The sequence below is a fragment of the Anastrepha ludens genome, chromosome 4 (assembly GCF_028408465.1).
Source record: "Anastrepha ludens isolate Willacy chromosome 4, idAnaLude1.1, whole genome shotgun sequence".
NCBI classification, from domain to species: domain Eukaryota; kingdom Metazoa; phylum Arthropoda; class Insecta; order Diptera; family Tephritidae; genus Anastrepha; species Anastrepha ludens.
This window is the reverse complement of record NC_071500.1, coordinates 72,465,873-72,492,912: the sequence shown is the minus strand read 5'-3', so window position 1 is coordinate 72,492,912 and position 27,040 is coordinate 72,465,873. Positions and strand designations below refer to the sequence as shown.

General features: G+C 36.3%; 1 protein-coding gene and 1 long non-coding RNA gene across 2 annotated transcripts; both read right to left on the bottom strand.

The window, feature by feature from the left end:
* Nucleotides 1-2,305: 2,305 nt before the first annotated feature.
* Nucleotides 2,306-3,198, bottom strand: LOC128861678 (uncharacterized). Its single transcript, XR_008454399.1, has 5 exons — nucleotides 3,152-3,198; nucleotides 3,008-3,096; nucleotides 2,893-2,957; nucleotides 2,504-2,836; nucleotides 2,306-2,447 (listed from the first exon to the last, which is right to left on the bottom strand). It is a non-coding gene; the product is annotated as an uncharacterized LOC128861678 (long non-coding RNA).
* A 5,067-nt stretch (nucleotides 3,199-8,265) lies between these two features.
* On the bottom strand, nucleotides 8,266-22,542 carry LOC128861677 (odorant receptor Or2-like). Its single transcript, XM_054099981.1, has 7 exons — nucleotides 22,246-22,542; nucleotides 14,998-15,136; nucleotides 14,666-14,933; nucleotides 14,372-14,471; nucleotides 13,757-13,858; nucleotides 13,580-13,687; nucleotides 8,266-8,436 (listed from the first exon to the last, which is right to left on the bottom strand). Exons 1-7 carry the CDS (start codon nucleotides 22,540-22,542, stop codon nucleotides 8,338-8,340), a joined length of 1,113 nt encoding a protein of 370 aa, XP_053955956.1. The 3' UTR covers nucleotides 8,266-8,337.
* Nucleotides 22,543-27,040: the final 4,498 nt, after the last annotated feature.

Here is a 27,040-nt window from a genome sequence, read left to right as displayed (position 1 = left end):
CACATAGTTCTGCGTGCTCTTGGATAAACATCGAAAATATTCTAAATAAATTTTCATTTGTTTAAAGAAAAAACTATAATTTTTCTGTCGTTTTGTTTTAATGTAGATTAAATAACCAATATACTTGTTTTTCTCTTAGTACAGGACTAATTAGTTACTTTACGTACTTTTTTACTACCTTTAGGCAAGAAGGGGAAAACATTTTTCCCTTTTTCCCATCCTTCGTAAATGCAGCCCTAAAATAAGGGAGTGTCAAAGCGCCCTTGTCACTACTTACCTAACCTTCTACAAGGTTAAGTAAAGTTTGACAACTGATTTCGGATGCTACTTAATCCATTGATGCAATTTAGAAGCAAGGGAAAAAAGGGCATACGTTTATCCCCTTTCTGAAAATGTAGTAAAAATTGAAAAAGGTCGTTGTAAGCCATAGAATAATTTTATGTTATTTTATAAGTGGTACTTAATTATTTATATTTTTAACTTAACTATTCCCATGGATTTGTGTCATATATATATGTATTTTGACCATGCATCGGATTGGAATCTATATGTGCCACTTGTAAATATACACTGAAGTAATAAATAAAACAACTTGAGAATAGTGGAAACTCTTAACGAGGAAAAACCACTTTTATTTCGTCACGTCCGCTAATCATACATTCGATTTTTTAACGAGATTGCCTGCAAAGTTACAAGTATAAAATCTGTGTTAAAAAAAGATACATTTATATATACGCGGAAACACAAGTGGACGCCCAAAGCATTGCATACTTTACTTACAATTATCTTATCGAATGCTCATTGTTCTCTTCTTTTGTTTATTGCACCGGTTAAGATGCTTTATTTGAAAGTGCATCCGGCATTTAAAACAAATCGTTTAACATCATCGCGTAAACTCACGTTTTCACTTAATCTGAACAATTTTTGTAAAAATGATATCCCACCGTAAAGCTTCCTGCCGTTGAACTGGTTAAACGCTGATTCCATCATTTTAATTTTGTCCAAGAACTCGGTGCTTGGTTTAACTAATCCGCCCTTAGATAAAGTGTCAACCCAAGTAAATGTAGGCTCAATGCATGAACAATCGGTCAACTTTAATTTGCGTATTATCGAATGCTCATTGTTCTCTTCTTTTGTTTATTGCACCGGTTAAGATGCTTTATTTGAAAGTGCATCCGGCATTTAAAACAAATCGTTTAACATCATCGCGTAAACTCACGTTTTCACTTAATCTGAACAATTTTTGTAAAAATGATATCCCACCGTAAAGCTTCCTGCCGTTGAACTGGTTAAACGCTGATTCCATCATTTTAATTTTGTCCAAGAACTCGGTGCTTGGTTTAACTAATCCGCCCTTAGATAAAGTGTCAACCCAAGTAAATGTAGGCTCAATGCATGAACAATCGGTCAACTTTAATTTGCGTATTATGTAACCGGCAATATATAATATTCAAGAGCATCTTCGTGTAAGCTATCAAAGTCAGCGTCCTCATTTAATGAATCGTTGGCGAAGAGAGAGTTGTCTGAAACTATCTCATCTTCTGTTAGCAAACTTTGTAAAGTTTCTAAAGAAGTATCATTGAGACGGAGCCAGTTAGTTTCGTCGGCCTCAGCATTGCCACGATCAACTAATATTGAAGTATTTCGTGCTGTTAATAGAAAGCGTTAAGTTATTCAGAAATGAGTAATATATGCATTCATTCACCTAATAAATATCTTCGTAATCTATATTTAAATTCCATAGGACTAGGATTGTCATACAACCCGCCTTTGGCACGCATCGCCCCGAAAAAATGCTCCAGTCTCTAAAGGAGTATTTTCATTACATTAAAATGGAAATGCAGCTAGGAAACAAAAATATTTTGGAAAATTATTTCACTCTTATGCATATAAAGCCATGTTTAGTAACCTTTGCGTTACGACGTGTTGCAAATTTCCTCATTTCAGTACCGTACGAACGTAAATGTACGTTTCATAACTGTTTTTACAAACTTTTATTCCTGAAATAAATGCTGACTTTTAGCATCTTTCATATGCATTAAGAGAGTAACTTGTTAAACCATTGAATTTGATATAGATTTGGCTGTCATGATATGTTAACGACAGGAATGAGATAAAACAGAAAATTTAATTTCGTATTTCGAGCATAACAATATACCTATGTGTGTCCATTTGTTACCGTAAAGACATTGCGAAAGCAGAAGTTCAGTCGATCATTCCTCCACGTAAGAAAAACATTGGAGTTAGAAGAGTTAAAATTGAAAATATTACAAATTTATTAGTTTATTGTTAAAAATTTGTCTACCTTAATATACTTGGCGTCCCTAATATTAGTATAGTTAGGAAAATATATTCATATAGTCTAAAACTAATACATCGAAAAATTTCTATATTGATAATATAATCCACTTTTAGTAATTGCGATGATTCGGGCAGAAATCAAAAACCTGTAAACCAAAAATCTTAAAAATTGTTAATTCATAAATATATCACTACAACTTACGTGTAAATGTAGACGTAAAGCGCGAGGACTTGCTCGTGTAGGTGTTGCGCATGCATTTACGTACAGCATATTGTTCTAGACCGGATAGCGTGAAGAGCCAGTTCGGAAGCCAAATTGATTTCAGTGGTAGCAGAACTTGGCACATAATGACCGTCACATGTCAAACACTTACTAGGTATTTGCACCATCATACACAGCACGATCAATGTCATCTATGAAATTGTCCGTAGCACCACATGTGACGATGGTAGAAATACGCACATACTTGCCTTCGTTTCTAAAAACCAGATCTTCAACACACATCTTCCGCTGCACTTGCTCGTCTGTGAAGTCCTACAAATAAAAACTTTTAAAACCAATTTATTATCAAATATTCTAACAGAACTTACTAACTGTTTATGTATTGTATGTAAGGTGGTCACTATTATATTTGCAAAAGCGCTGTTCTAAAAACCTATGAAAAAGTTTAATAAGAATTTATACAAATGTCTGATCTGGACTTACGTGTATGAAAATTCACCAACCGGTAGTTTTCAGCAGCAGAAAGGCGACTCCAAATAATCGACTACCACCATATGTAAGACATAATCGACCTAAATAGTGAAAAATGCCATTAATTTACAAAATAGCTTTTATTATTATACTTACTTGAACGTTTACAAGCAGATAAATGATTTACAACGAATAATAACAAGGCAAAGCGTCAAAGTGAAAACGATGTTGCCGACCACATAATTTGCACCAAAAGTTTAATTTTTACTACAATTTAAAAGTTTTTTCGTAAAAAATTTAGGAATATTTGTAAAGAAGCAACATGTTTTCAAATAAGGGAGCCGATTTGTCAAGAGGGAGCGAGAAAGCTGCTTACTTACCTAACCTTCTATAATTGAATCATGTTACATTACATTATAGATTTATGCAGCAGAGCAAACACTTTCATTACAATTATGGAATATGAGTTCATCAAATGCCCAAGCAGTCAGCCATCCGATCACCCAGTTTTCCAATAGCGCGCTGGCGATAGCCAAACCTGCCTCACGTATGGCTTCAACAATGTTTGCGTATGCAGGCCAAAAACGGGAAACATATCCAAACAATCGGTTGAAATTTCAACAGATTGATGCGTGTGTGGCGCAGTTGGTAAACCGATCGAAAATTGACAAAATTTTTGTCAACTTGAAATCGGTTGCGTGTGTGTGACTCGAAGTTCACGATTTTTCTCATTCTTCTGAAATTTTGAACTGTGCACATGAGCGGCCGAATGACAACATTAAGCAAAATATTTATTGAGGCTGGCCCATTAGTCCGGTCAAATTAGGCCAAAACGTAAGGGTGAAGCTACTAAAATTCATAACAAGCTGAAAATGGATGAAATTGTTCAAAATATATGTAAAAATAAAATTTTAAAGCTCCCAATCGATCCGGCCGGGGGAAAAAATATTGATTCGAGGTCCAAGGTTAAAAAAATGGGGTTTCGTGAATTTCTCGAAAACGGTCAGTTTTATGGCTCAATTAACTCTTAATTAACTTAATTAAAGATATGCATATTATTACACTCGCAACGCTTTACTTCTTTATATCTTAGAAACGGTGGTATTTAAGGAAAAAATCATTGATACCTTTTTTGTAGATAATTTTATGATCTACAATTTTTGTCTGAGTTAATTGTGCGATAAAACTGACCGTTTTCGAGAAATTCACGAAAGACCCATTTTTTTAACCTTGGACCTCGAATCAATATTTTTCCCCCCGGCCGGATCGATTGGGAGCTTTAAAATTTTATTTTTACATATATTTTGAACAATTTCATCCATTTTCAGCTTGTTATGAATTTTAGTAACTTCGAATGTGTAAATTGACCGGACTACATGGTCTTATCTACTAGTGTCTTTCGTAATGTAATAAGATAATTATAATTGTATGGAAATATAATTATATGAATATAATAGTTATGTAAATTATTCATAACTATATTTCTAATAAATAAATAAATAATTTATTGAGGAACTCAAATATTTGTTCAAAAGCCAGCCATCATTATAGAAAAATAAGAGCGATGAATATAAAGACAGAAATTTAAAATTAAAATCGTGACAAATTTTCTTAGAAAAATGTAAAGAAGTAGACAAAAATGCTAGTATAGAAAGTGTGCAAAAAAATCTTCCTCTTTCGTTTTCTTTTCAAGCTAAAATAAATACCATACATGATAAACATTTTCTTCCGCGTTCGATGCTCACTCAGCAACGAACAGCGTGAAAGTAAAATCGTCAACAAATCCACACTTGTGAGGCAAGATGAGTTTCAACCGATTGTTTGGATTTATTTTCTGTTTGTGCCCAGCATTAGGGACTTCAACATCTTCTGGATTGAATTCATTACGTCAATCTTTCAGACAAACCATAAAAAAATTGTTATGTGGCATGCAACAACATCCGGCAGACACTACAGATCGACCATCCAACCTCATTATCTTATAAATATTTCAGACCTCATAAGCTTCGTATTTATGCATGGATTATCTTGTGCTTGATTTGATTAAAATGTATTAAACAAACTTAAAATAAGTACAGGTGCCCGATGGCAGAATTAGGTTTCAAAATTGCTTAAATTTAAAGTTCCTCCCTACGTGCTGAGTGTATGAGCGGAGAGAACTATGTTAGCTTCATTATTCGTGCGGGTTATTTAGTCATGATGTCACAGTGGACGTGCTCACCCGTGTTCGCAATCGGAGCGTATTCCAAGGCCAATGATTCGTGTGCAAATGCTCGTCGTAGATTTTGTTCACGCTACAATATTCAACATTTACGTGATCCCCCAAGAGAAGATTTTATCCGGCCCTGGCCGATGCACATCCGGATATCGAGAACAAATGAAAAGAGTTAACTCGTCGCTGCAATTTGCTGCTCTGGGACTTCCAAAAACTATTGTGCATGAAATATTGAGGACTTCTACTCTTCAAAGTTCAAATCGGGCAAGCGCGTACAAATTTCTGCGAGACAATGTTCGAGCGATTTCGTTCTGTAAACACTATCTTTTGAAGTGAGAAGCTCATTTTCATTTGAATGGAAATGTAAATAAGCAAAACTGTCCCCTGCGGACAAAACTCACTATAAAATCGTCAATAGCCACTTCACAGTCCCAGAGTGGGGGTTTGGTGTCCACTATCAAGCGGTGGAATAATTTGATCATTTTTTTTTTTGAAAATCGTCACGGGGCAAGCAATTTCCGTGGACGGTGTATCTTTGTATCAGTCAGAGCGACAATGGCGATACTGCGTGATGTTTTCTCCAACAAACTGATAAGCTGTTCCGAAGACATATACTGGCAATCCAGATCTTAGCCCTCTGGAGTTTTTCTGTTGGGGTACCTCCAAAGTAAAGTATGTGAAACAAACCCAGCCCATCTCAGCACTAAAAGAAAATATCGTTCGGAGGTTAATGACATCTCTTCTTCAGCGAATAGCAAGGAGTACGGAGGCCAGATTCCTTCATTTCTCAACAATTACCAAATGACAATAGAGATAAGGGATATCGATATACAGTTTTTTGCCTTCGCTTCTGCGTTAATTGTCTCTTAATATTTATGTAAAACTATCCACAGGCTAGTACGCCTAATGTAGATTTGCTGAGACCTGCGGCTAATCTATGTATTTCGGCTCATAAACACTCTATCAGCCTCATCCCGCATACCGTCTGAACATCGACCCAATCGACCATTTGAAAAGAGAACTGCAATAGTACTTGCGAAAAAGCTTAAATTAAAAGAAAATTGTAACTTTTTCTCAATCTCATTTCTATTAAGCTTAAAAAAATCAAAATTCACAAGCGATTTTAGAACTTACTTGAGAAACGTCTATCTGTAACAAACCCATATTTACCATAATTGAGAAATCCTTATTCACCACACCAGTTTTCACTCCTTTTTCAAAAAATTTATTTGTTATCCCGTTATGTGAATAAAATTTCATCAATATTTGTCTATCATTTTGCATTTGGCTGTCTAAAGTTCTTGGGTAAATATTGAAAGATATTTTAATAAACATGTATATTTGTTTATAAATTAAAGTATTACCGTTTATAGTGAGAGAATTGATAAGTAATTGAAGTGTTAAATACAATACACAATTGATTGTTATAAAAAGTTAACCAAATAATATTACAATATGCCAAATAAATATAAAAGAAGCATTAGAAAAGAGTCGTAAGTAGTTATTGATCTCCTTCTTAATAAAAGAACGAAAACAAGTTATATTGAAAGGAATCCTAGTGTCGGTACTCCTGAAAGTGTTACTGAAAAAAGTGTGGCTTATGTTGATATTGAAAATTTCAATGAACAAAATGATACTCCATTCCCAAGTATAAGTTCTTTACAAAGCGGTGACGAACTCATTGATCAGTCTGATACTAGAGACAAGTTAGCTAAATGGAGTGATTTGCAATTCTCCATGATGCACTGTTGACAATTTTAAGACATTCACTGCCTACCTTGCCAAAAGATGCAAGAACATTGAAAAAAAAACCCTAGGGATGCACCAATAGTTCAAATTGAAGGTGAGTACGTCCACTATGGGCCGAAAGAGTGCTTGACAGATTTTTTTGTTCTAATTCACACCAAAGCGATAAAATTGAGTTAAACGTAAACGTCGACGGATTACCAATACTTGAAGTTAAATGCTCTTTAGTTCAGGCTTGGGCGATCCTCCTTAATGTGCATGGCACGAAGTGTGTATATACCGTGGGAGTTTACTCTGGTAATAGTCAGCCTAAAAACGTTAATCAGTTTTTAACGCCATTTATTGAAGAGTTTACTGAATTGCTTAACGAAAACTATATCTTCAATGATAAAGCTTAAAAAGTGAGCTGCCGATCATTTATTTGTGATGCGCCGGCAAGAGCTATAGTTATGGGTATAAAAAGTCATAATGTTAATAATTGTTGTCATAAATGTTCACAACATTTTATGAACAGGCGTATGACGTTCAAGCTCGAAAGTAATACCTTGCGGTCCAATGAAAATTTTCGAGCTCCATACAGCAACTACCTACATGGAAATTAAGAAGTTGCCAATAGACATAGACAGGAAAACATATTTCTTCCGGAATCCTCGGCAATTGTTATAACGAAGAAACCTAGTGGTTCAACAGGTGCGAGTCAAATTCAAAAAACACCCATCATTTTTTATCAATCTTGTCGCTAAGTGCAATACTCGTATAATAATAACTTTTGATTTTTGCTTATTTTTAGAAATTTCAAATGAAGTGGTCGACTGATTGGAGGATTGTTTGAATATGTGTTTGGGCGAGTGCGTGAATACGTGTGAAATGATCGCGCAGAATTCGGTGGCTGAATCCTCAAGTGACGTAGCAGCCAAAGTTTCCCTCACAATTTTCTTTCAGAGCCATCCTAATCTGGAAACGAAGTCTTCCCTGCTTTGCTAAATTTGGAAAAGTTCGAAAGCGACTGTGACGAATTTTATGAAAAAGCTAAATCCTATATTTTTGTGTGCACCAAGCAGAATTTATGGTTCTTCATACTCACCAATGCATTTGTATTATTGAATGTAATAGTTTAGAATTTTTTCGTGCAAATCTACACAATTAAGCATTTTTATTTGTGCTCCAAAGGGCTTACTAAATACATACACAATTATTATGTACTTTATGACATTCTATTGTAATATTCAAACTGTTTTTTTTTATATAAGCATGACATGTTGTGTGGGACTCCATTAACTTCTTCAAATTGAATTCTCATTCTCAGGTGTGTAAACATTTTTATCTACATATACATATATGAATATTGATGTTGAGATTATATTGATCGATTTTCAGCAGTTCACATTGTGCCCTTTAGGAAAGAGAATAGGGAATATGAAATGCGTAAAATTTGGAGAAGAATTTCCATAGTCAAGGGCTTGAAGCCGCCAGCAGTGAACTAAGAATAAGAGAAAAATTAATAAATTTAAAAAATTCAAATTACTTATTTTCAGTTAATTATTTTTGTGAATTGGTAGAAGCAATATTGTTAGTCCATATTGTGCAATGACAATCAATTAGGCCCTGGGCAAACAATGAATACCGCAGTAGTCCATTTAGAATGCTTAAGTAGATCACAAAATCTCCGAAATCTCTTCAACTGCGGCCCATATAATACAAGGAATAATGTTATATCCTAAAATAGGTTGTCAAACAAGGAACTGGCACCGCAATTGCAGAAGCAGGCGTGCATCAAACGCCAGCGATCACCAGCTATTTAGCATGAAGCCTGCTGATCCGAATACAGTGCCCATCGTTGCTGTAAACAAATCCATATAGCCACAGTCCAAGAATGACAGATTATAAGATTGTGCCATCTTACTACTGTGACGTCAGTACAGAAAATAAAAAAAAAATAAAAAGTAGAGGAAGAATAGGTGAGAGGAAGTGGAAAGCCAAGAGTGAGAGAATGCAACATACATAAGTACATTTTCACCCAAAGATTTGTTTATTTTTTGTACTCACGTCACTTAAATTTCGAATTCGCAAAGAGGAAAATAGCGGTTTGCGAATAGCGCTGCCTTAAGTTCTTTACATCTTACTTACAACCTACGTAAGCAGTGGAATTTAAATAGAACAACAACGAAGGGTGTAAAGTCGCATGATAGCGACGGGCAATTGATGAACGCTCGCCTTGAGATGACCCTGTCGTCAAATTTCTTCTTCTCAACTTGAAGCGTGTTAACACTTGCATGGCATGTAACGCCGCCTTCTTGAGACCATCGCTCGAATATATCGCTGTTGTCGAGATCTGCCTACAGAAAGTTAGTTAACATCACTCAATATCGAGGACGATGGTTTCCGGTGTGTCCGCACCGAACCGTCAAGCTCATGAATCCAGTGATGCTTGATCGAATACTTTTGAATATGTCAGATCTAACACGAGAATTTTGCTCACTGAAATAAGTAGCTGCTGAGCCGAAAATGAGCTTCGTCCGAAAACTCATGATGACGACCAAATTTTAGGTTAAGGTAAGGTTAGGTTAAGATTAAAAGGTGTACTACAATTAGATTATCGACACAAGAAACCATTAAATTGCTAAAAATATATGCAAGTTAGAATTGAATTTTAACGAAATTAATAATTATGTATCTAAACGCATTTACGTACTTAAAATACCCCAGAAGTTCCAAGTTTAAAAAGGTTCAGAGATAAATTAAAGGCACACAATGTTTTAATGAGCGGCGCATTAGCACTATATGATTCTCTACTAAAGCCAACGCGAAAAATCTTAAAACGCCGAAAAACTCTGCATGGCACATTAAATTGTGTATATATATATATATATATATATATATAATTGGCGCGTACACCCGTTTTGGGTGTTTGACCGAACTCCACCTCCTATTTGTGGTGTGCGTCTTGATGTTGTTCCAAAAATGGAGGGACAAACTGTAGGCCGACTCCGAACGGCAGATATTTTTATGAGGAGCTTTTTCATGGCAGAAATTCACTCGGAGGTTTGCCATTGCCTGCCGAGGGGCGGCCGCTATTGGAAAAAACTTTTTCTTAATTTTGGCATTTCACCGGGATTCGAACCCACGTTCTCTCTGTGAATTCCGAATGGTAGTCACGCACCAACCCATTCGGCTACGGCGGCATTAAACTTTATGCTTCCTAGTAAAACTGAGCAGTCAATTGCGCCATTAACTGGATCGAAGATAAATCATTCTGCCTGAAGAGCATCTCGGTTACTTAATGGGAAAAAACTAATCAATCGACAGCGAGATTCCTACGATGTGCGATGAGTGACGTCTTACAAAAGCGATCATAAAAGTGAATTAAGTTCGTGATAAAACTGAACTTGACTTTGCCGACGTTTTCATCCGTTGAAGACGTTGATGGGCGACCAGATCAGGGCAAATTTTCCACGATTTCTCGGCCCTCTGCAAAAGCCTAATATCACTCGTAGACCCGTGTTTTTGAAAAAGTACACTCGCCTATGGCCATAGGCTTTCTGCAACATTTTCAACGATATGGCACACGAAATCCCGTTCAAAACACAAAATTTAAGACAAATTCTTTGTTCGATATTTTTATCCATAGCCAAAATCCCAGAGCACACCTGCAGTTGACTGATATAACGGGTGATTTTAGCTATTATCTTTTTAAATAGTTGGTGTAAACAGCTGACACACGTTTCGTGTTTTGTTTCACTGTCAAGCATCTTCAGTTTGGTTTATAATTTATTTGGTCTTACAAACGAACAACGCTTATAAATCATTGGGTTTTATTATAAAAGTTCTGTTAAGAAAGTTTATCCCGCGCTTCTTCCATTTTATGGTCATTTTATCGACCCACTGAAGCGGCTATTCGAGCTTTTGTGACTAAATTTATAACCAAATTTATATTATTGGACATCAAACCACCAACACGCTTACGTAGAGTGCGAACTGAATAATATATCGCAGCTGTATCGGCCAGTGTTAATGATGACCATCAATTATCGATTCCTCGCCGTTCGCAGCAATTGGGCCTCTGTTACTCAACAACGTGGAAAATTTTGCGAAAGGATTTAGGTGTGAGGCCTTTCAAAATACAGCTGGTGCACGAATTGAAGCCGAACGACCTACCGCAACACAGAACTTTTGGTGAATGGGCTCTTGGAAAGTTGGCCGAAGATCCACTTTTTTATCGAAAAATTGTGTTCTGCGATGAATCTCATTTTTGGATCAATGGGTACGTAAATAAGCAGAATTGTCGATTTTGGAGTGAAGATCAGCCAGAAGAATTACAAGAGTTACCAATGTATTCAGAAAAGGTCACAGTTTGGAGCGGTTTATGGGCTAGAGGTATCATTGGACCGTACTTCTTCAAAGATGCTGCCAATCGTAACGTAACTGTGAATGGTGAGCGCTACCGTGAAATAAAAAAATTTCGACATATGGTCCAAATCTAGTAGATGCTACTAACAATTCGAACTTTAATTTATGGATCTTAGATATTGTCAAAATGCTCTTGTGACACGGTGCATTGTCCTGATGAAAATTAATTTCTTTCTTTTGTAAACTGGGTATTTTTTCATAAATTCATTCATAATTTACTGTTTTACTAGTTTTCAAGTAATCCACACAGAAAATTCCTTTCGCATCCAAAAAAAAAACTGATGTTAAAACGTCCTTGGCTGATTTCTGGACACCGAAGAACCAGATGCACACCACTCCTTCGTCTCTTGTTTTGATTTAGGAACACTTTATCATTAAAAAACTCCTATAAATGTTGCTGGATGCAGAGAAAGTCTGTTTCGAATGTGTTTTTGTTCCATTGTTAGCGAATGCGGCACTCACTGCGGACACAACTTTCTGAAACCCCATGAGATGCCCAGGGCTTTTACTAAATTTCTTTTAGTCACTCGACGATTTTTCAATACGATATCCCGTATATTTTCTCCGATTTCTGGTGTTGCTGTTTTTGGACGTCCTTGACGTGGATTGTATTTAAGGCTTGTACGAAAGCTTAAGGCTTATATTCAGCAACCCATCTTTTTACTGTAGTAATTGATGGCGAAGAGTTCTTATACACTTTCAACATTCAATCATAAATTTCCGTTGCTTTTAAACCTTCCAAAAATATAAAGTTCAATCACTGCACGATACTTGATTTAGTGCTTCACGGGTATTCGAACGTACGTACCGAATGGTAGTCACACTACAACGCATTCGGCAACGGCGGCCGCCCTGATTTAAGGCTTGTTCTATACATATATTACATAAAACGAGCATACGAGGTGTGTTCAAAAAGTATAGCGAATTTTGTGTTTTTTCAAAAATTATTTATTTATTCATTAATATCTATTTTGTCCCCTTCAAAGTAAGCCCCATGAGATATTACGCACTTGTGACAACGTTTCTTCCAATCTTCGAAGCACTTCAAAAAATCATTTTTATCTTGTTCAACTCCTTCTTCGACGCCGTCTTTATCTCGCCAACCGTAGCGTAGCGTCGTCCTTTCATGGGCCTCTTCAGTTTCGGGAACAAGAAAAAGTCACAGGGGACCAGATCTGGGGAATACGGTGGCTGTGGCATCATAAGTGTGTTGTTTTTGGCCAAAAAGTCGCGCACAAGCAATGATGTGTGATCAGGGGCGTTATTGTGATGCAGGAGCCAATTTTTGATCTTCCACAAATCCAGGCGTTTATGGCGGATTGCTTCGTGCAAATTGTGCATAACTTGCAAGGTAACCTTATTGACCGTTTTACCCGATGCAAGAACTCATGATGCACAACGCCCCTGAAATCGAAGAAAACAGTAAGCAAAACTTTTACGTTCGACCGAACTTGGCGCGCTTTTTTCGGTCTTGGTTCGTGCGGCAGCTTCCATTGAGATGATTGAGCTTTGGTTTCCACGTCATAACCATAAACCCACAATTCGTCACCAGTTATCACCTCTGGAGCAAATTTGGGTTGTCGCGGACAGAGTCCAACATCTCATTAGCAATGTTCATGCGATGCTGCTTTTAGTCGAAAGTAAGCAGTTTTATTACGAATTTTGCGGCGATCCGTCTTATAACCAAATCATTGAAAAAAATCGAATGGCACGAGCCAATCGATATGTCTAGGTCCTCAGCAACTTCTCTAACGGTGATTCGACGATTGGCCAATACCATTTTCTTCACTTCATCAATTTTTTCGTTTGTTGTTGAAGTGCTTGGGCGTCCGGCACGCTTTTTATCGTTCACATCTTCTCGGCCTTCCGAGAACATTTCGTACCACCGATAAACGTTGCTTTGGTACATTTGAAATGCATCCGCGCACTTAATTTCATTTTTCACACAAAATTTGATATAGGTTCTTCGATCCATCTTTTTGAATAGGTAAAAATCGAAGACGAGCCGAAACACTTGCAAGAAAAGCAGCTGCCAAAAATTAACTGAACATTCAAAATTGCCGAACTCGTCGACATGAGTGAGAGACATGAGTACCAACATGTCGCCACAAAAAAATCGAAATCCGAATATACGTAACCTGCGAAAATTTAAGGTTCGCGATACTTTTTGAACACACCTCGTATGTACAATTATTTGTTATTTTTTTTTAAATTACCTGCAAAGGCGTTTGACTTCTAGTGATTATCAACAGTACATATTTGCGAAATTTCACGTCACGTTGAGTCCAGTTGGTATTGTATGCTGCGTTAGCTATAGCAAGGCTCTTGAAAGATACATTTTTCGGTTAACATTGATTAACAATTTGTGAAAATCGAAACCAAATTCCCCTTACCTCATCGGAGAAATCGTTTGCCAGATAAAAGGTTTGAAAAAGGGAGACTGTTTGAACGCATAAAATTAAAATGCCTTTTAAAATAAGTGCCAAATCAAATTCCTGAAAAATTAAAGTGTATAAAGTGGATTAAAAATGTGATGAAATCAATTAAAAATTCAATATTATAAAATTTTATTTTTGAACTAATAATTCACGGAATCCAAATATTGCTTACAAAAATATATATGTAGCAATAAATAATACTCCTAGTAATTACAGTATTTGGAGCACAGAATTTCGTTGAAGGGAAGATAAATTAATGGAATCTTAACGTTAAAATAAATTATAAAATTCCTAACTGCTAATTTTGAAGCACCAAATGAAAAGGTTTTTTCTAAAGTGGTCACCCCTCGGCAGGCAACAGTAGACCTCCGAGTGTGTTTCTATCACACTATGAAAAAGATTCTCATGACCAACTACCTGTCTGGAGGCGGCACACAAACTGCAGTAGGAACTCGGCCAAACATCTAACAAAAGATTTATGTGCTAATTATATATGCATACATACGTATGTAAGTAATAATAAGCTTAAGAAGTATCCATTTAAGTATATAATAGTAAAATATATCTCACCATCGTTGAATATATGAGCAACATACACATTATTATGCAATAAATACCGACATCTAGCAAGTTTGTGGTCGAGAATAATTCTTCCAAATCATCATGTAAGCTAAGGAAATGTGTACATATATTTATTTTATTCATCTCGATCGTACCATAAACTTATACACACAAACACATACAATTATCTATATATAGATATATATATCTATATATATGTGCATGTAGTTAACGAATATGTTTTAACACTCTTTTGATTGGTGTAATTATTTAAGCTTCTATAAAAGAAAATATATCACTTACTTGATTATCTTCATATGGAATTGAACGCATTTCTTGATATTTTTTAAGGCGCTCTCCTCATTCATTTGGGATAAATTGTTGATTCTCTGCTGAAGATCTTTCAGCATGAATGTTCCAAAAGACATCAATATTAGAAACGAATTCACACTCGGAATGTATGAATAAGCGCATACTGGGATTACCCAAAATGCTTGAAGTAGGTAGATAATCTCGAAAGATGGGCTCTTTAGTAAATCGACACCTGGTACTGCAATGCTAATAACGAAGTCTGTTAAAGTTAGTAAATTTTTTTTAATTTTCTGTTTTAGGTACAAATATACATACATACTCACTGCCATATTGGGTCAGAATTGGTTGAAAGGAAACGAATGCGGCGGCGCTTGTAATACAACGTTGAATATATTTGGAAAAATGTACAGTACGTTTAGTGAAATTCTGTAGCTCATAAAAAGTTCTTTTGTCATCATCGTGCTGTCGAAAATACGTGAAGCAAATAGTATAAACAATCAATAATATGTAATAATATTGTACAAGGTGAGACAGCCTGTTTGATATACGCATATTTACGCAGAAATAAAGCAGAACAAAAAAAAAACGCTGTAAAAAGATTCTGTATTCAAGTAGCTTTCTTGCTTCTACAGAAAAAATAGGCTTCTTAATTCATCAACAATGTTGCTCACTCTTCAGTTTTCACTCATTATAGTAGTATTATCCTAACGTATAGCGCAGAAGCTTGGACGATGGCAATATCCGACGAGGCGTCATTCGGAGTGTTTGAGAGAAAAATTATGATGAGCTTTATGAGCTTTACAAGCACATAGACATAGTGCAGCGAAGAAAGATACATCGGATTCGGTGGTTGGGCCATGTCGTCCAAATGGAAACAAACGCTCTGGCTCCGAAAGAATACGATGCGGTACCAGCTGGTGGTAGTAGAGGAGGAGAAAGTCCTGCGGAAAGTCTACGTTGGAAAGGCCAGCTGGAGAAGGACTTGGCTTCACTTGGTGTGTCCAACTGACGCCGGTTAGCACGAGGAATAAAGTGGCTATCAGTAAGTAAAATAATATAATGTATAATAAAGGGTGATTTTTTAAGAGCTATAGGAAAGTTTTTCAATAAAACACACGTAAAACTCAAAAAAATGCATGAAATTTTTATTTAAGTCGATAGTACAGCCCATATAATTAATATTTGAAGATTATTTCATGCAAATGTTGACCGTCACTGCGCTTCAAATGCTCCATTCGCTTAGTCCAATTCTGGCATACTCTTTCCAATGTTTCGGCCGGTATCTCACATACCTTCTGCTCAAATATGAACGAGACTGTTTTAATAAAACACAAACGGTTAATTATTGTTCAATTTTTATTTTATCTCCTTCAAAGTAATCACCATTGGAGGCGATACACATATGCCAACGTTTTATCCAATCATCATAGCATTTCTGGAAGGCCGATTTCGGTATGGATTTCAGTTCCTTCTTCGAATTCTCTTTTATGACTTCAATTGTCTCAAAATGTTTTCCACGGAGCGGCAACGTGAGCTTGGGAAACAGGAATAAGTCACTTGGAGCCATATCAGGCGAATACGGTGCTTGCGGAACGATATTAACATTATTTTTGTTCAAATAATCGCGAACAAGACGTGATGTGTCAGCTGGTGCATTATCGTGATGCAAGAACCATGACTTGTTGTCCCACAATTCCTTCCTTTTAAGACGAATGTTCTCGCGCAAACGCTTTAAAACGTCTAAATAATATTCAGCGTTAACCGATCGGCCTTGCGGAAGGAACTCCGAGAGCACCACACCTTTGTAATCGAAAAAAACAGTCAGCATAACCTTAATTTTTGAGCGACTTTGGCGTGGTTTTTTGGGTTGATGTACGGCCCTCTTTGAACGATTTGTACCACTGGAAAACAAGTGCACGCAATAGAGCAGAGTCCCCATATGTTGTCTGCAACATTTTTAAGGCGTCTGAAGCCAAAATTTTGTTGGAATAACAAAATTTCAAACAAATTCTTTGTTCAACTTGAATTTCCATCGTTAAATTCGAAAAACACACTCGAGCTTGCCTTGTTTACAGTAGCACAGAAAAGAAACTATGTGACATATCACGCTGAAATTTGCCATGCAAGCTTATAACAGTCCTACCAAAAAACAAAAAAAAGTGGTTGTCTGTAAAGTCGGTTTACTGACGATAGTTTAACGTGACAACGTCATAAGAAAATATTGATGAAATGGTTGCAATTTTCAAAACAAAATTTTAATTTTATTTGTTTGATAGATATTTTATATGGATATAGAGGAGGAGGTAAATGGAATTGCAATGGAATAAGTCAAGTTACATTTACACAAACGTGGAAAATGACGAAACATTTATCAAATTCATGAAAGATATCTTCAATTTCGATTGTGCATCAGACGTTAATAAGTCAACAACACTAAGAGGCATCATCATCGATTTGACTTTTTCAAGACACATTACACTCGAAACACTTCCTTTCATTTCCTACTTTTTCTATCATCGTCTTATTCTCAACAGAGAAATGGTTCATTACCATGCACACAGGAAGAAGGCATATGCAAATACAAGTATGTGAATTTATATACAAATGCGCATATACATACATATATATGCTCACTCAAGTAGGACAGAGCCAGATGTCGAATGCGGGGACCGATTGTGCTCTTTCGCTTGCAGTTCATTCAATGCAATGAGCAAGGTAACGACAAATGAGCAAGGTAACGACATATGAGCAAGGTAACACTAATGAGCAAGGTAATGACACATTTTTTCGTGCGTGCAGCCTGTTAAATCAAATTATAAGACGTTATCACGTCAAACATTTATTTTTGCCATATGTCATCCGCGGACCGTTTTATTGATAAAGTCTCGTTCATATTTGAGCAGAAATAAATGCTTTAATGTTGGCTTCCAATGCGTTAATTGAAGCGGGCTTGTCTGAATAGACATGAGCTTTAGCATAGCCCCAGAAAAAATAATCTAAAGGTGTTATATCGCACGATCTGGGTGGCCAGTTGACAGGTCTCGAACGTGAAATAAAATGTTCACCGAACTCGCCTCTCAACAAGTCCATTGTTACGAGTGCTGTGTGGCATGTGGCACCGTGTTGCTGAAACCACATGTCATGCAAGTCAAGCTCTTGCATTTTGGGCAAAAAAAAGTTGGATATCATTTCACGGTAGCGCTCATCATTCACAGTTACGTTACGATTCGCAGCATCTTTGAAGAAGTACGGTCCAATGATACCTCCAGCCCATAAACCGCACCAAACTGTGACCTTTTCATTGGTAGCTGACCCTACATTGGTAGCTCTTGCAATTCTTCTGACTGATCTTCACTCCAAAATCGACAATTCTGCTTATTTACATACCCATAGATCCAAAAATGAGCTTCGTCGCTGAACACAATTTTTCGACTTTAAACTTTCTTAATAGAACACGCATTTTTATAATAAAATTCAATGATTTGCAAGCGTTGTTCGCTTGTAAGACGATTCATGGTTAATTTATAGACCAAACTGAAGATGTTTGACAGTGAAACAAAACACGAAACGTACGTCAGCTATTTAAACCAACTGTTTAAAAAGATAATAGCTAAAAAATCACCCGTTACTAGTAATAGCAATATAAATAGGCGTATTATACCAAAAGCAAGAATAGGTGGACACAAGATTGTGTGAATACAAAATGGTTTGTTTACAGTCACAATTCAGATGCCTAATAATTTCCTCCTCTGCTATATGATAGCAGTTTCTACAATAATTGTATCATAGTATGACACTCCCAGCCCTCTAGCTTGGTTACCTATTAGACCCTATCAAAGTTCTTGTATTCTCTGTGTTAAGTTTCAGCAGGCATTTGAACGACCACTGTGAATTTCGGCCATGTTAATTTGCTTAGGTTTTGCCATTTTGAATGTACTAATATATCATATTTTAATAGTTTCTGTACCTATCAGTATTTTACAAGATGGCATACAATTTGTTTCCGTCCCAAGGGAAGAAATTAAAAGAAACAAATGGATTGAGCCATTCGGAAACTTCTTGAAGCTCGGTGAAAAAGTATGTACGCTCCATTTCTCTGAAATGGATTTTGAGACCGGGACTGATCGGAAAAGAGCTAAACATTCCACTGATGCTATTCCAATGCCTGCCCAAGTTTTAAATATTGGAAATGAGGCTGTACAACCCGACTCTTCATTTCTCGATATTTGTACTCAGAGTGATTAAAAACTGTTTTTAATTAATGAAAATTAAATATGTAAAACTGTATTTTGATTTAGATCGAACTCTGATAGCCAGGTTGCAATTCTTGAAAAATAAGGCGCAATGCACGAGTCGTGGAATTGGAGAAATTTAAGTCTAATGACAGCTCAATTTTTACTGAAGGGCAAGTCAGAAAATTAGAGAAAAATCGGAAAAGGCACCAATGGGCATGGGCTGATATTGCATCGGAAATAGCTTTCAATTTTGCTAGACCAAAGATGTACAACCATTTGTACAATAAGGGTTTTCCCTTGCCGAGCGAGTCCACTGTGTCCAAATGCTGCCGGCTATATCATACGAAAGAGACTATGTGTCCAATGAGGTTTCACTTACATGGGTCGCCACAGTTTCCTAGGGGCATTGGTTAAACCAAGTGCTGATTTTTTAAGAAAAATTAAGCTTTTGGAAACAGTGTTTGCTAAATTGAATGGAAACAAAATACATGACGAAAAAAACCATTTTTGTATACATAAAATATTTTATTAGATGAAGATGTGAAGAAGCCGAACGCAATTTCGCATTAAATATTTGAACAAGTGCTTGAAGGGATAAATACCTTTATGACCAAAAGTAGTTTTTTCACATGTAATCTACTTTTTGTTTTAAAATATTCAGTTGGGAGATAAGTTCATAGCGTTTTTGTATTTTTTTTTATTTTACAAGGATTGTTTTAGTGTTGGACAAAGGGTAAGTATTTATTCGATTGAACTGTCTCTGCTCTACAAAATTATATTAATTGTATTTTTAGTTATTTAATTTTTTTATAGAGGCTTAGAAATGTAATACCCGGCAGGCAAAAATCAATTTTTCTCGATACCTGCTCTTCTTAGATTTTCATCGAGGGCAAAAAGCTGCGGAAGTAGCCCGGGTCATTTGCCACGTGTATGGGGAAGGTGTCATAGGTAAGTCTACAGGACGGAAAGGAGAATGGTCGCCAAGCCAGTCGTGAAATGGCTTTCCTTCATTCAATGGGAATTACTACAAAACTGGCAGCCTGTCTTCAAATTGTCTCTCAGCATCTTGCCTGTCATCGAGCAACACGTGGTCATACGGAAGATGAGAAATGGTTCCTATACAGCAATATGAATGGGAGGGGCATGGTGCACTGGAAAATGCTCGAAGAGAATGCCACGATGAATAAGGAGCTCTACATTGCCCACCTACACCGATCATGAAAATACCTGATCGACATGGTCAAACAATACTCTTTCACGACAACGCCTCAGGAACTATGTCGTCAAAGCGGCACTATAAGAGCTCCTTCAGTATGCGCTGTATTCTTCAGTCTTGTACCGACCGATTATGATTTTTTCTGCTCCCTGTCAAACCATGTGAAGGGCGTTGCCTTCGATAACAAAGACGTCCATAAAAACTTGCTCAGCAACGTCTGCGACACCAGACTAGGCGGTTTTTGGCGGAACGGCATGAACAAATTGGTTGAGAGGTCGGAAGAGGTTGTAAACAGCAACGGCGAGTATATAATTAATTAACTTATTGATCAAATTATTTTTTGTTTAAATAACCAACCCCAACCCAATACTTATGTGCATATTATTTACTTTATGTACTATTCCTATTACTTTTCTACTATCATTTTCGCAGAAGGCAATCATATTCTTCCCTTCTCTCCCTACTTCCAAACTGCAACAATGGATTAAGGAGTGTCCAATTTCAGTAGAACATTTTGAAACTTTTGTTATTGAATCATAAAGTTTGACAACTGAGGCATAAGTTTATCCCCTTTCTGAAAAGCTAGTACAAAATGTAGAAAAGGTCGATGTAAACCATGGAATAATAATTCCTCCCTCGATGGAGTCTATTATCCTTAGATAGCGTGTCGGATAGGGAAATTCCTATATGGATGGCAGGAGAGAAATGAAAGATCTCTCGCAGACCGCACAGGTCGAAAATGTAAACTTCGTTAAAAATTAACTTTCCTCGACGTCTGATTCATCATATGAGATGCGGTCGAAAGCGGGTGTTTTTCCTGGAGCAAGCGGCTCGCTATAAATATGTGATCTGGAAGTGCTTTCCCTACTGACGTACATGGGGTTGCGCAGGGTTAGTAGTCCAGCCGTAAAACCAAACTGCCCAAAAACTGTTCCCGAATTTTTTTATTTTTTCAGGTTCTAGAAACATGAGTATCCTAAATTCAAAAGCTCATTGTTTGACAAACAATTCTGATAACTAAGCCATACAGAAATAAAATAGAGCTTAGCTGAGTATTTTCCGCAATATATATAATAAATAATATTTTCCCACAAAAAATATATTTTTCCCATTCTCAGAAGACATTGATATGTTAATCTATGTACGAGTTTTGGATATTGCCGGTGCCATGTCCCAAGCCCAAAGAATTGTTTCAGTCAGGTTTTCTAATTTTTTTAATCTGCCCCTCAGAAAGTATTTGACTGACATTGGATTTGAATTTATCCAGTTTCACAAGTCGTTCCTAAGATGGGCCAAATCATTTTCCAAGAGGAATCCACGACAATCAGTATATGGTCTAAATAAAAAAAATAATAAAATAAAACTACACTTTTTAAATAAAAAAGGATTTACTCAGTTTGTGTAGAAGTATCAACCCAAGCTTGTTCCGTCACGAGCTCATTCCAGCAAAGCAAAAGTTTTGATAGAAATCGGAGGAGCCGAAAAGTGATACACTCAAACTTTTTCGTCTGGTTTCAATGAAGTGCCGGACGATTTTACCCTATCTTTCGAGTTCATTTTGTCTTTTGGGATATTAACAAACTTAACCCCCTCTCCTGTCTACGTTTTGTGGCGCAACAGAAACAGTATTGCCTTCTAACTTTTTTAGCTGAAGTTTTCATTTCTAAGCTTTTGAGTAGTTCTTATTTAGAATTTGCTCTGAAATAAAAAATTTCATTTTCAGGAGGACACCATGGATTTATTAAGCAGGTCAAGATGACCAACATTGGGTGAAAATTAGACAACTTACATCACCAAGCAATAATTACAAAACAATGGCGTGGTGCGCGATTACCATCCGGAAGTGGTTAGGTTCGAGACTCCGTGCATGAAACACCACAGTGATAGAAAGTTTCTAATAGCGGTCGCCCCTCGGCAGGTAACGAAAAGCCTCCGAGTTTAAAAAGCTTCTAATAAAGAAAAAATATCTGCCTTTCGGACTCGGATTGAAAACTGAGGGCACCGCCATTTAGGGAAAAACATCAAATAGGAGTAGAAGGTTGGCCAACCACTCAAAATGGGTGTAAGCGCCAATTATATTATATATAATATATAATATTCGCTTGATAAGGTCAACTCACCTCCAGATCGTTGTACCAATTATCAATCTCTTTATAAGTATCCGCAAATTTCTTTTGATGAGTTATTACAGCAAAAGCACGCGTTACCGTTGTAATCAGAATCATGATGATAAATATATCGTAGATCGCATTACCCAAACCAGTCCAATTGAAGCAAATGTTATAAGCTGCTGGTAAAATTGTTAGAGCTGGCACAGATATTAGTAAATAGGCGCGTGAACGTTTGCTTTCATCTAAATAACCCAAGTACTCCATAGACTTCAAACACCAGCTAAACAATTCAGCAGCGTAACCCATTTTGTTGTGCAACCAGAATTAATTTTCCAATTCACTGTTGAGTAATAACTGAGAACTATAGGAAATAGTAATACGCTTGAAAGCAAAGAAATTTCTTTTTCATATGCTTGAGAAAGTTTGCAAAAAATGTGCGTGAGATCTCATATGAGTTATAATTTACGCAATCGATTTAATTACTACTCTTGCATTATACTCGCATTACATTTAATAATACTCTGCGTTTGGACTAGTGGGCCATCGAATATTTGGTTGATGTTCGACCTTGACTTGGGATGTAAAAGGTCAAATACTTATTATTAAACAATGGTTAGAAAAGAATTGTTAAGGGGATCAAAGAAGTGATACAATGGAAGAGGAGCTCGGCGAAGCTCGCAACAAAGGGTGTCAGCTCCAGCTATATATACAAGGTGCGCCATCTTTTATGTCGGTATGAAAACATTGAATAACTGTGAACAAAAAAACAACAGATTTGTATAAGTGAAGTATTTTTATTTGGTTTGGTTATTTACAATTTATTAAAACTATTTTTTGAATACAATATCAGCCAAGTGACCACCTTTATTAGCAATCACAAACTGCGATCTTTTTTCTGCGTTTGCCATCACCAAGCATTTCGGGTTTTATAGTGTCGATTTCAGTACGAATGTTTGCCTTAAGCTGGTCAATAGTCTGTGGCTTGTTGGCATAAACCTTACTTTTCAGATAAGCTCACAAAAAGAAGTCCGGGGGGGTTAAGTCAGGTGATCTGGGGGGCCAGTCGATGCCGCCTCTTTTTGTCACTAGACGTCCCGGAAATTTACGTTTCAGAAAATCAATTCTTGTGTTCGCAGTGTCGCATGGCGCACCGCGCCATCATCCATCGATATCGGTTTCCATCGACCGTTTCGTTTTCTCATTAAAAATATGGCCCAATGATGGTTTTGGCGCAAATGCGGGCCCAAACAGTTACTTTCCGGTCATGCGATGGCGTTTCATGGATCTCGTGTGGATTCTCAGTTACCCAAATGCGGCAATTTTGTTTATTCACGCTGCCAGAGAGGTTAAAATGTGCCTCGTCAGTCATTAAAATTTGCTTCCAAAAATTGGGTTCAGTGTCAACCATTCGAGCGACTGCTTGGCTTAGAATACGGCCACGTGAATGGTATGTCGGCAATATTCTTTGTGTTAATTACAATTTATACGAAAACAAATTTAAGTCATCCTTTAAAATGCGCCGCATTGTGGTTTTACTGACGCCAAAATGCCGAGCACGACTACAGTACGACACTGTTGGCTCCTGGGCAACGCTTTCCCTCACTGCTTCAACAAGTTCATTGGAACGTTTTAGTCGTTGATGAACGGCATGATGACGATCTTATACTGTCAACGAATAGTATATTCTGACAGTGCCTGTTTGTCGCGATAATTTTTGCGATATGCGCATTGAGTTAGAACAATATAACGACTATTTTCGATGCATAGCGTCACTATTTCAGCGCGTTGTTTTGGTGTAAAGCGATCCATAGTTAAAATTGTACTGAATTGACGTATCGAAAACATGTATGTTGAAGTCGATTGGTTGGTAAATGACCAAGTTATTCAGCGTTTACATACGGAGATAAAGGATGGCGCACCCTGTACATACATATATATAAGTATTAAATACTCTGTGAATGTGTACTTTGACATTCGAATCGTGTGATATTTAAACCTGATATATCTGCAGGTTTAGCAACAATATGAGACTCAAGATGTCTGAATCTTAGCCCGGCGAGAGCAGGACAGGTGAGATGATGCCACCTGATCCTATGGTCAACTTCGACACGAGATGCGAGTATTAACAAATACATTTCAATTAATAGTGTAGAATGTGAAAGTTTAAGTAGCAAAGATTGCAATTAAGACTTTTAAACAAATATGGTTTTAGTGACTTAGATTTTTGAATAAAATTTGTTTTACTAACTTTCTTTTTAATGAAATTATACCCGAACACTATAAGAACACAGATTTTCAACTTCAAACTGCATTTACAACGGAGGTATGAAAGCATGAAAAACAAATTACATTTTTGAGTTCATCGTCCTCAAATTTATCAAGATAAAAATTTTCATTTAAATCGGTTCATAACTTTATTTTTGCCCACATTTCATATGGAATAGGAGCCCCGTTGATCAGTTAGATTCGTTTTAAATACTTAGATATGTATATACTATAAAAGCACTGTTAAATGCCTTCCAATATTTTTTTATTTTATTGCATTAACCGTCTAATTTTGTGGAATATTTCATTTCAATCAAATTTATGTACTCGTACCAGCTCAGTTTTGAATTTTATGAGGTTGTCTTCAACAAATCTATCAATGAATTCCAAAAAACAACAAATGGTTGGGCATGAATCATGATGGTTGGGGACGTCTTGATTTTCGAAGAAAAATTCGGCAGAAGTGCCACCACATCGGACTGGCTTAGTACAAGAACAATGGAATACTGAAGATGGTCTTCCCAATTTCCCCAGTTACTTCATTTTCTGCGATATTAACAATACAAAGCAAACGAACAAAACAAACAAAGGAGGAGAAATTACATGTTTGTGAAAGTTCCGTGAACGGCGCGGCATTATTCAGATTTGTGACATTTAAACTAAAAAAACGAATGAAAACGAAATACCGCGTGTTAAAGTGTGAAAACCCTCAAAATCAGAAGAATGCGTGTGTGTATGAATAATTTCTTGTGCTTGAGAATTTCTATTGCTTTCGCCTTTCTTTACAAAGAAGTAATACCGCTTCCTTTAGTCCGCTTATTCATGGAGTCTAACGACACAGCGAATTCAGAAGGCGCGACCTTGTATTCTTTCATCATTGTAGGAATGAAGAGGTAAGAAGGACGTCGAGTAAGTAAGTCGTTGTAGGTAAACAATGTTTGCACAATCTGGAACTCTTTATTATTAAAGATGCTACCAAAGTAAGCGTCTCAAACAATACCAATCGTCTGTGCAACATGCAACACGCAACATGTGCAACATGCAAACTGACAGCACATTGCTCAGATGTTGGCAATATATTATATAATATGACTTAAAATATTTCATAACATAAATTGCCAACCTCATTTAGTTTTATGTCGCGATTGGTAATCTGTTTGAAATTCATCAAAAATTTAGTGTAGAGTTAAGTAGATAAGTTACTGGTGTAGATGAAGTGAGTTCTAAAAAATGACCTCTTTAAATATAAAAATTTGAATACAACATTTAAGTTTTAACTGATAAATTATGTCTCTATTTCCTTTATTAGCACATTTCATCAGACAATCGGCAGGTTTTATGTGCAAATCTAAATGTAGTAGAATAGTAATCATTCTTCGGCTAAAAATTGTTCACGTATAATGAAGCAGGGCGAAATGCTAAACTAGAATGAATGCCTTGTGGTAGTAAATGCTTGGACGTAGACTAGAAATGACGATGTTAGCGTTACCAGAACAATAGTTACACTATAGAAATAAAATTTAAAAAATTATGTATAATTTTGACCTCTTGCTCTTTTTACCCACTTTACGCTCTAAATATTTGTTTTAAACATTGCAGTAAACTCAAAGAACACCGAAAACAATAAAAGCGTTTAGAATTTATTTCAGTGTATTTGAGAGCAGATACTTCATTTCTTGATGCGGCTGTAGTAGCCTTTGTTTCTAGTAAGAGATTAAAGAAATTACACGCAACGCGTTAAAGTGGAAAATGTTAATTATAAAACATGTTCTTCATTCTATTATATTATGGATTTATATCCAAGCAAGGACTGGGACTCGAACAGTGTGATCCAATTCTTTACAAGAATATTCTATACTATTACAAGACATTCAAAGATTGTGGATTCTCTCCTAACACCGTACACTGTTTCTTTAAAATAACGTACACAAATTATTTTTGAAACTATTTTATTGTAATAAAATATGTATACTTATGTGTATGTGTATACATTTATGAATATACGAAAAATCAGACTTTGAGTCCAATGCAATTAAATATAATATAAGTGGATACATTTGCTTATAAGACAACAATATTATGTAGTTCCGACTACTTAAAATACTTCTGGAAATAAGTAACGGGTGATTTTTGAGCTATTATCTTTTTAAACAGCTGGTTTAAACAGCTGAAGCACGTTTCGTTTTTTGTTTCACTGTCAAACATCTTCAGTTTGGTCTATAATTTAACCATGAATCGAACAACGCTTGCAAATCATTGAATTTTATTATAAAAATGCGTGTTCTGTTCAGAAAGTTTATCGCGCGCCTCTTCCATTTTATGGTCAGTTTAATCGACTCACTGAAGCGGCTATTTGAGCTATTGTGACCAAATTTAGAACCAAATTTACATTATTGGAGATCAAACCACCAACACGCTTACGTAGAGTGGACCACTTGAAGCGGATGACCATTTGAAGCGCAGTCGCGGTCAAAATTTGCATGAAATAATCTTCAATCATTAAATTATATGGACTACATTTTTCTGAATTTTACGTGTT

Excerpts from the sequence above, each read along its gene's own strand:
- LOC128861677 (XM_054099981.1), bottom strand. The coding sequence starts at position 22,542 with ATGGGTTACGCTGCTGAATTGTTTAGCTGGTGTTTGAAGTCTATGGAG. Across the intron at positions 15,137-22,245 it reads ATTGGTACAACGATCTGGAG|CACGATGATGACAAAAGAAC; the intron begins GTGAGTTGACCT and ends TATTTTCGACAG. Across the intron at positions 14,934-14,997 it reads AATTCTGACCCAATATGGCA|ACTTCGTTATTAGCATTGCA; the intron begins GTGAGTATGTAT and ends TAACTTTAACAG.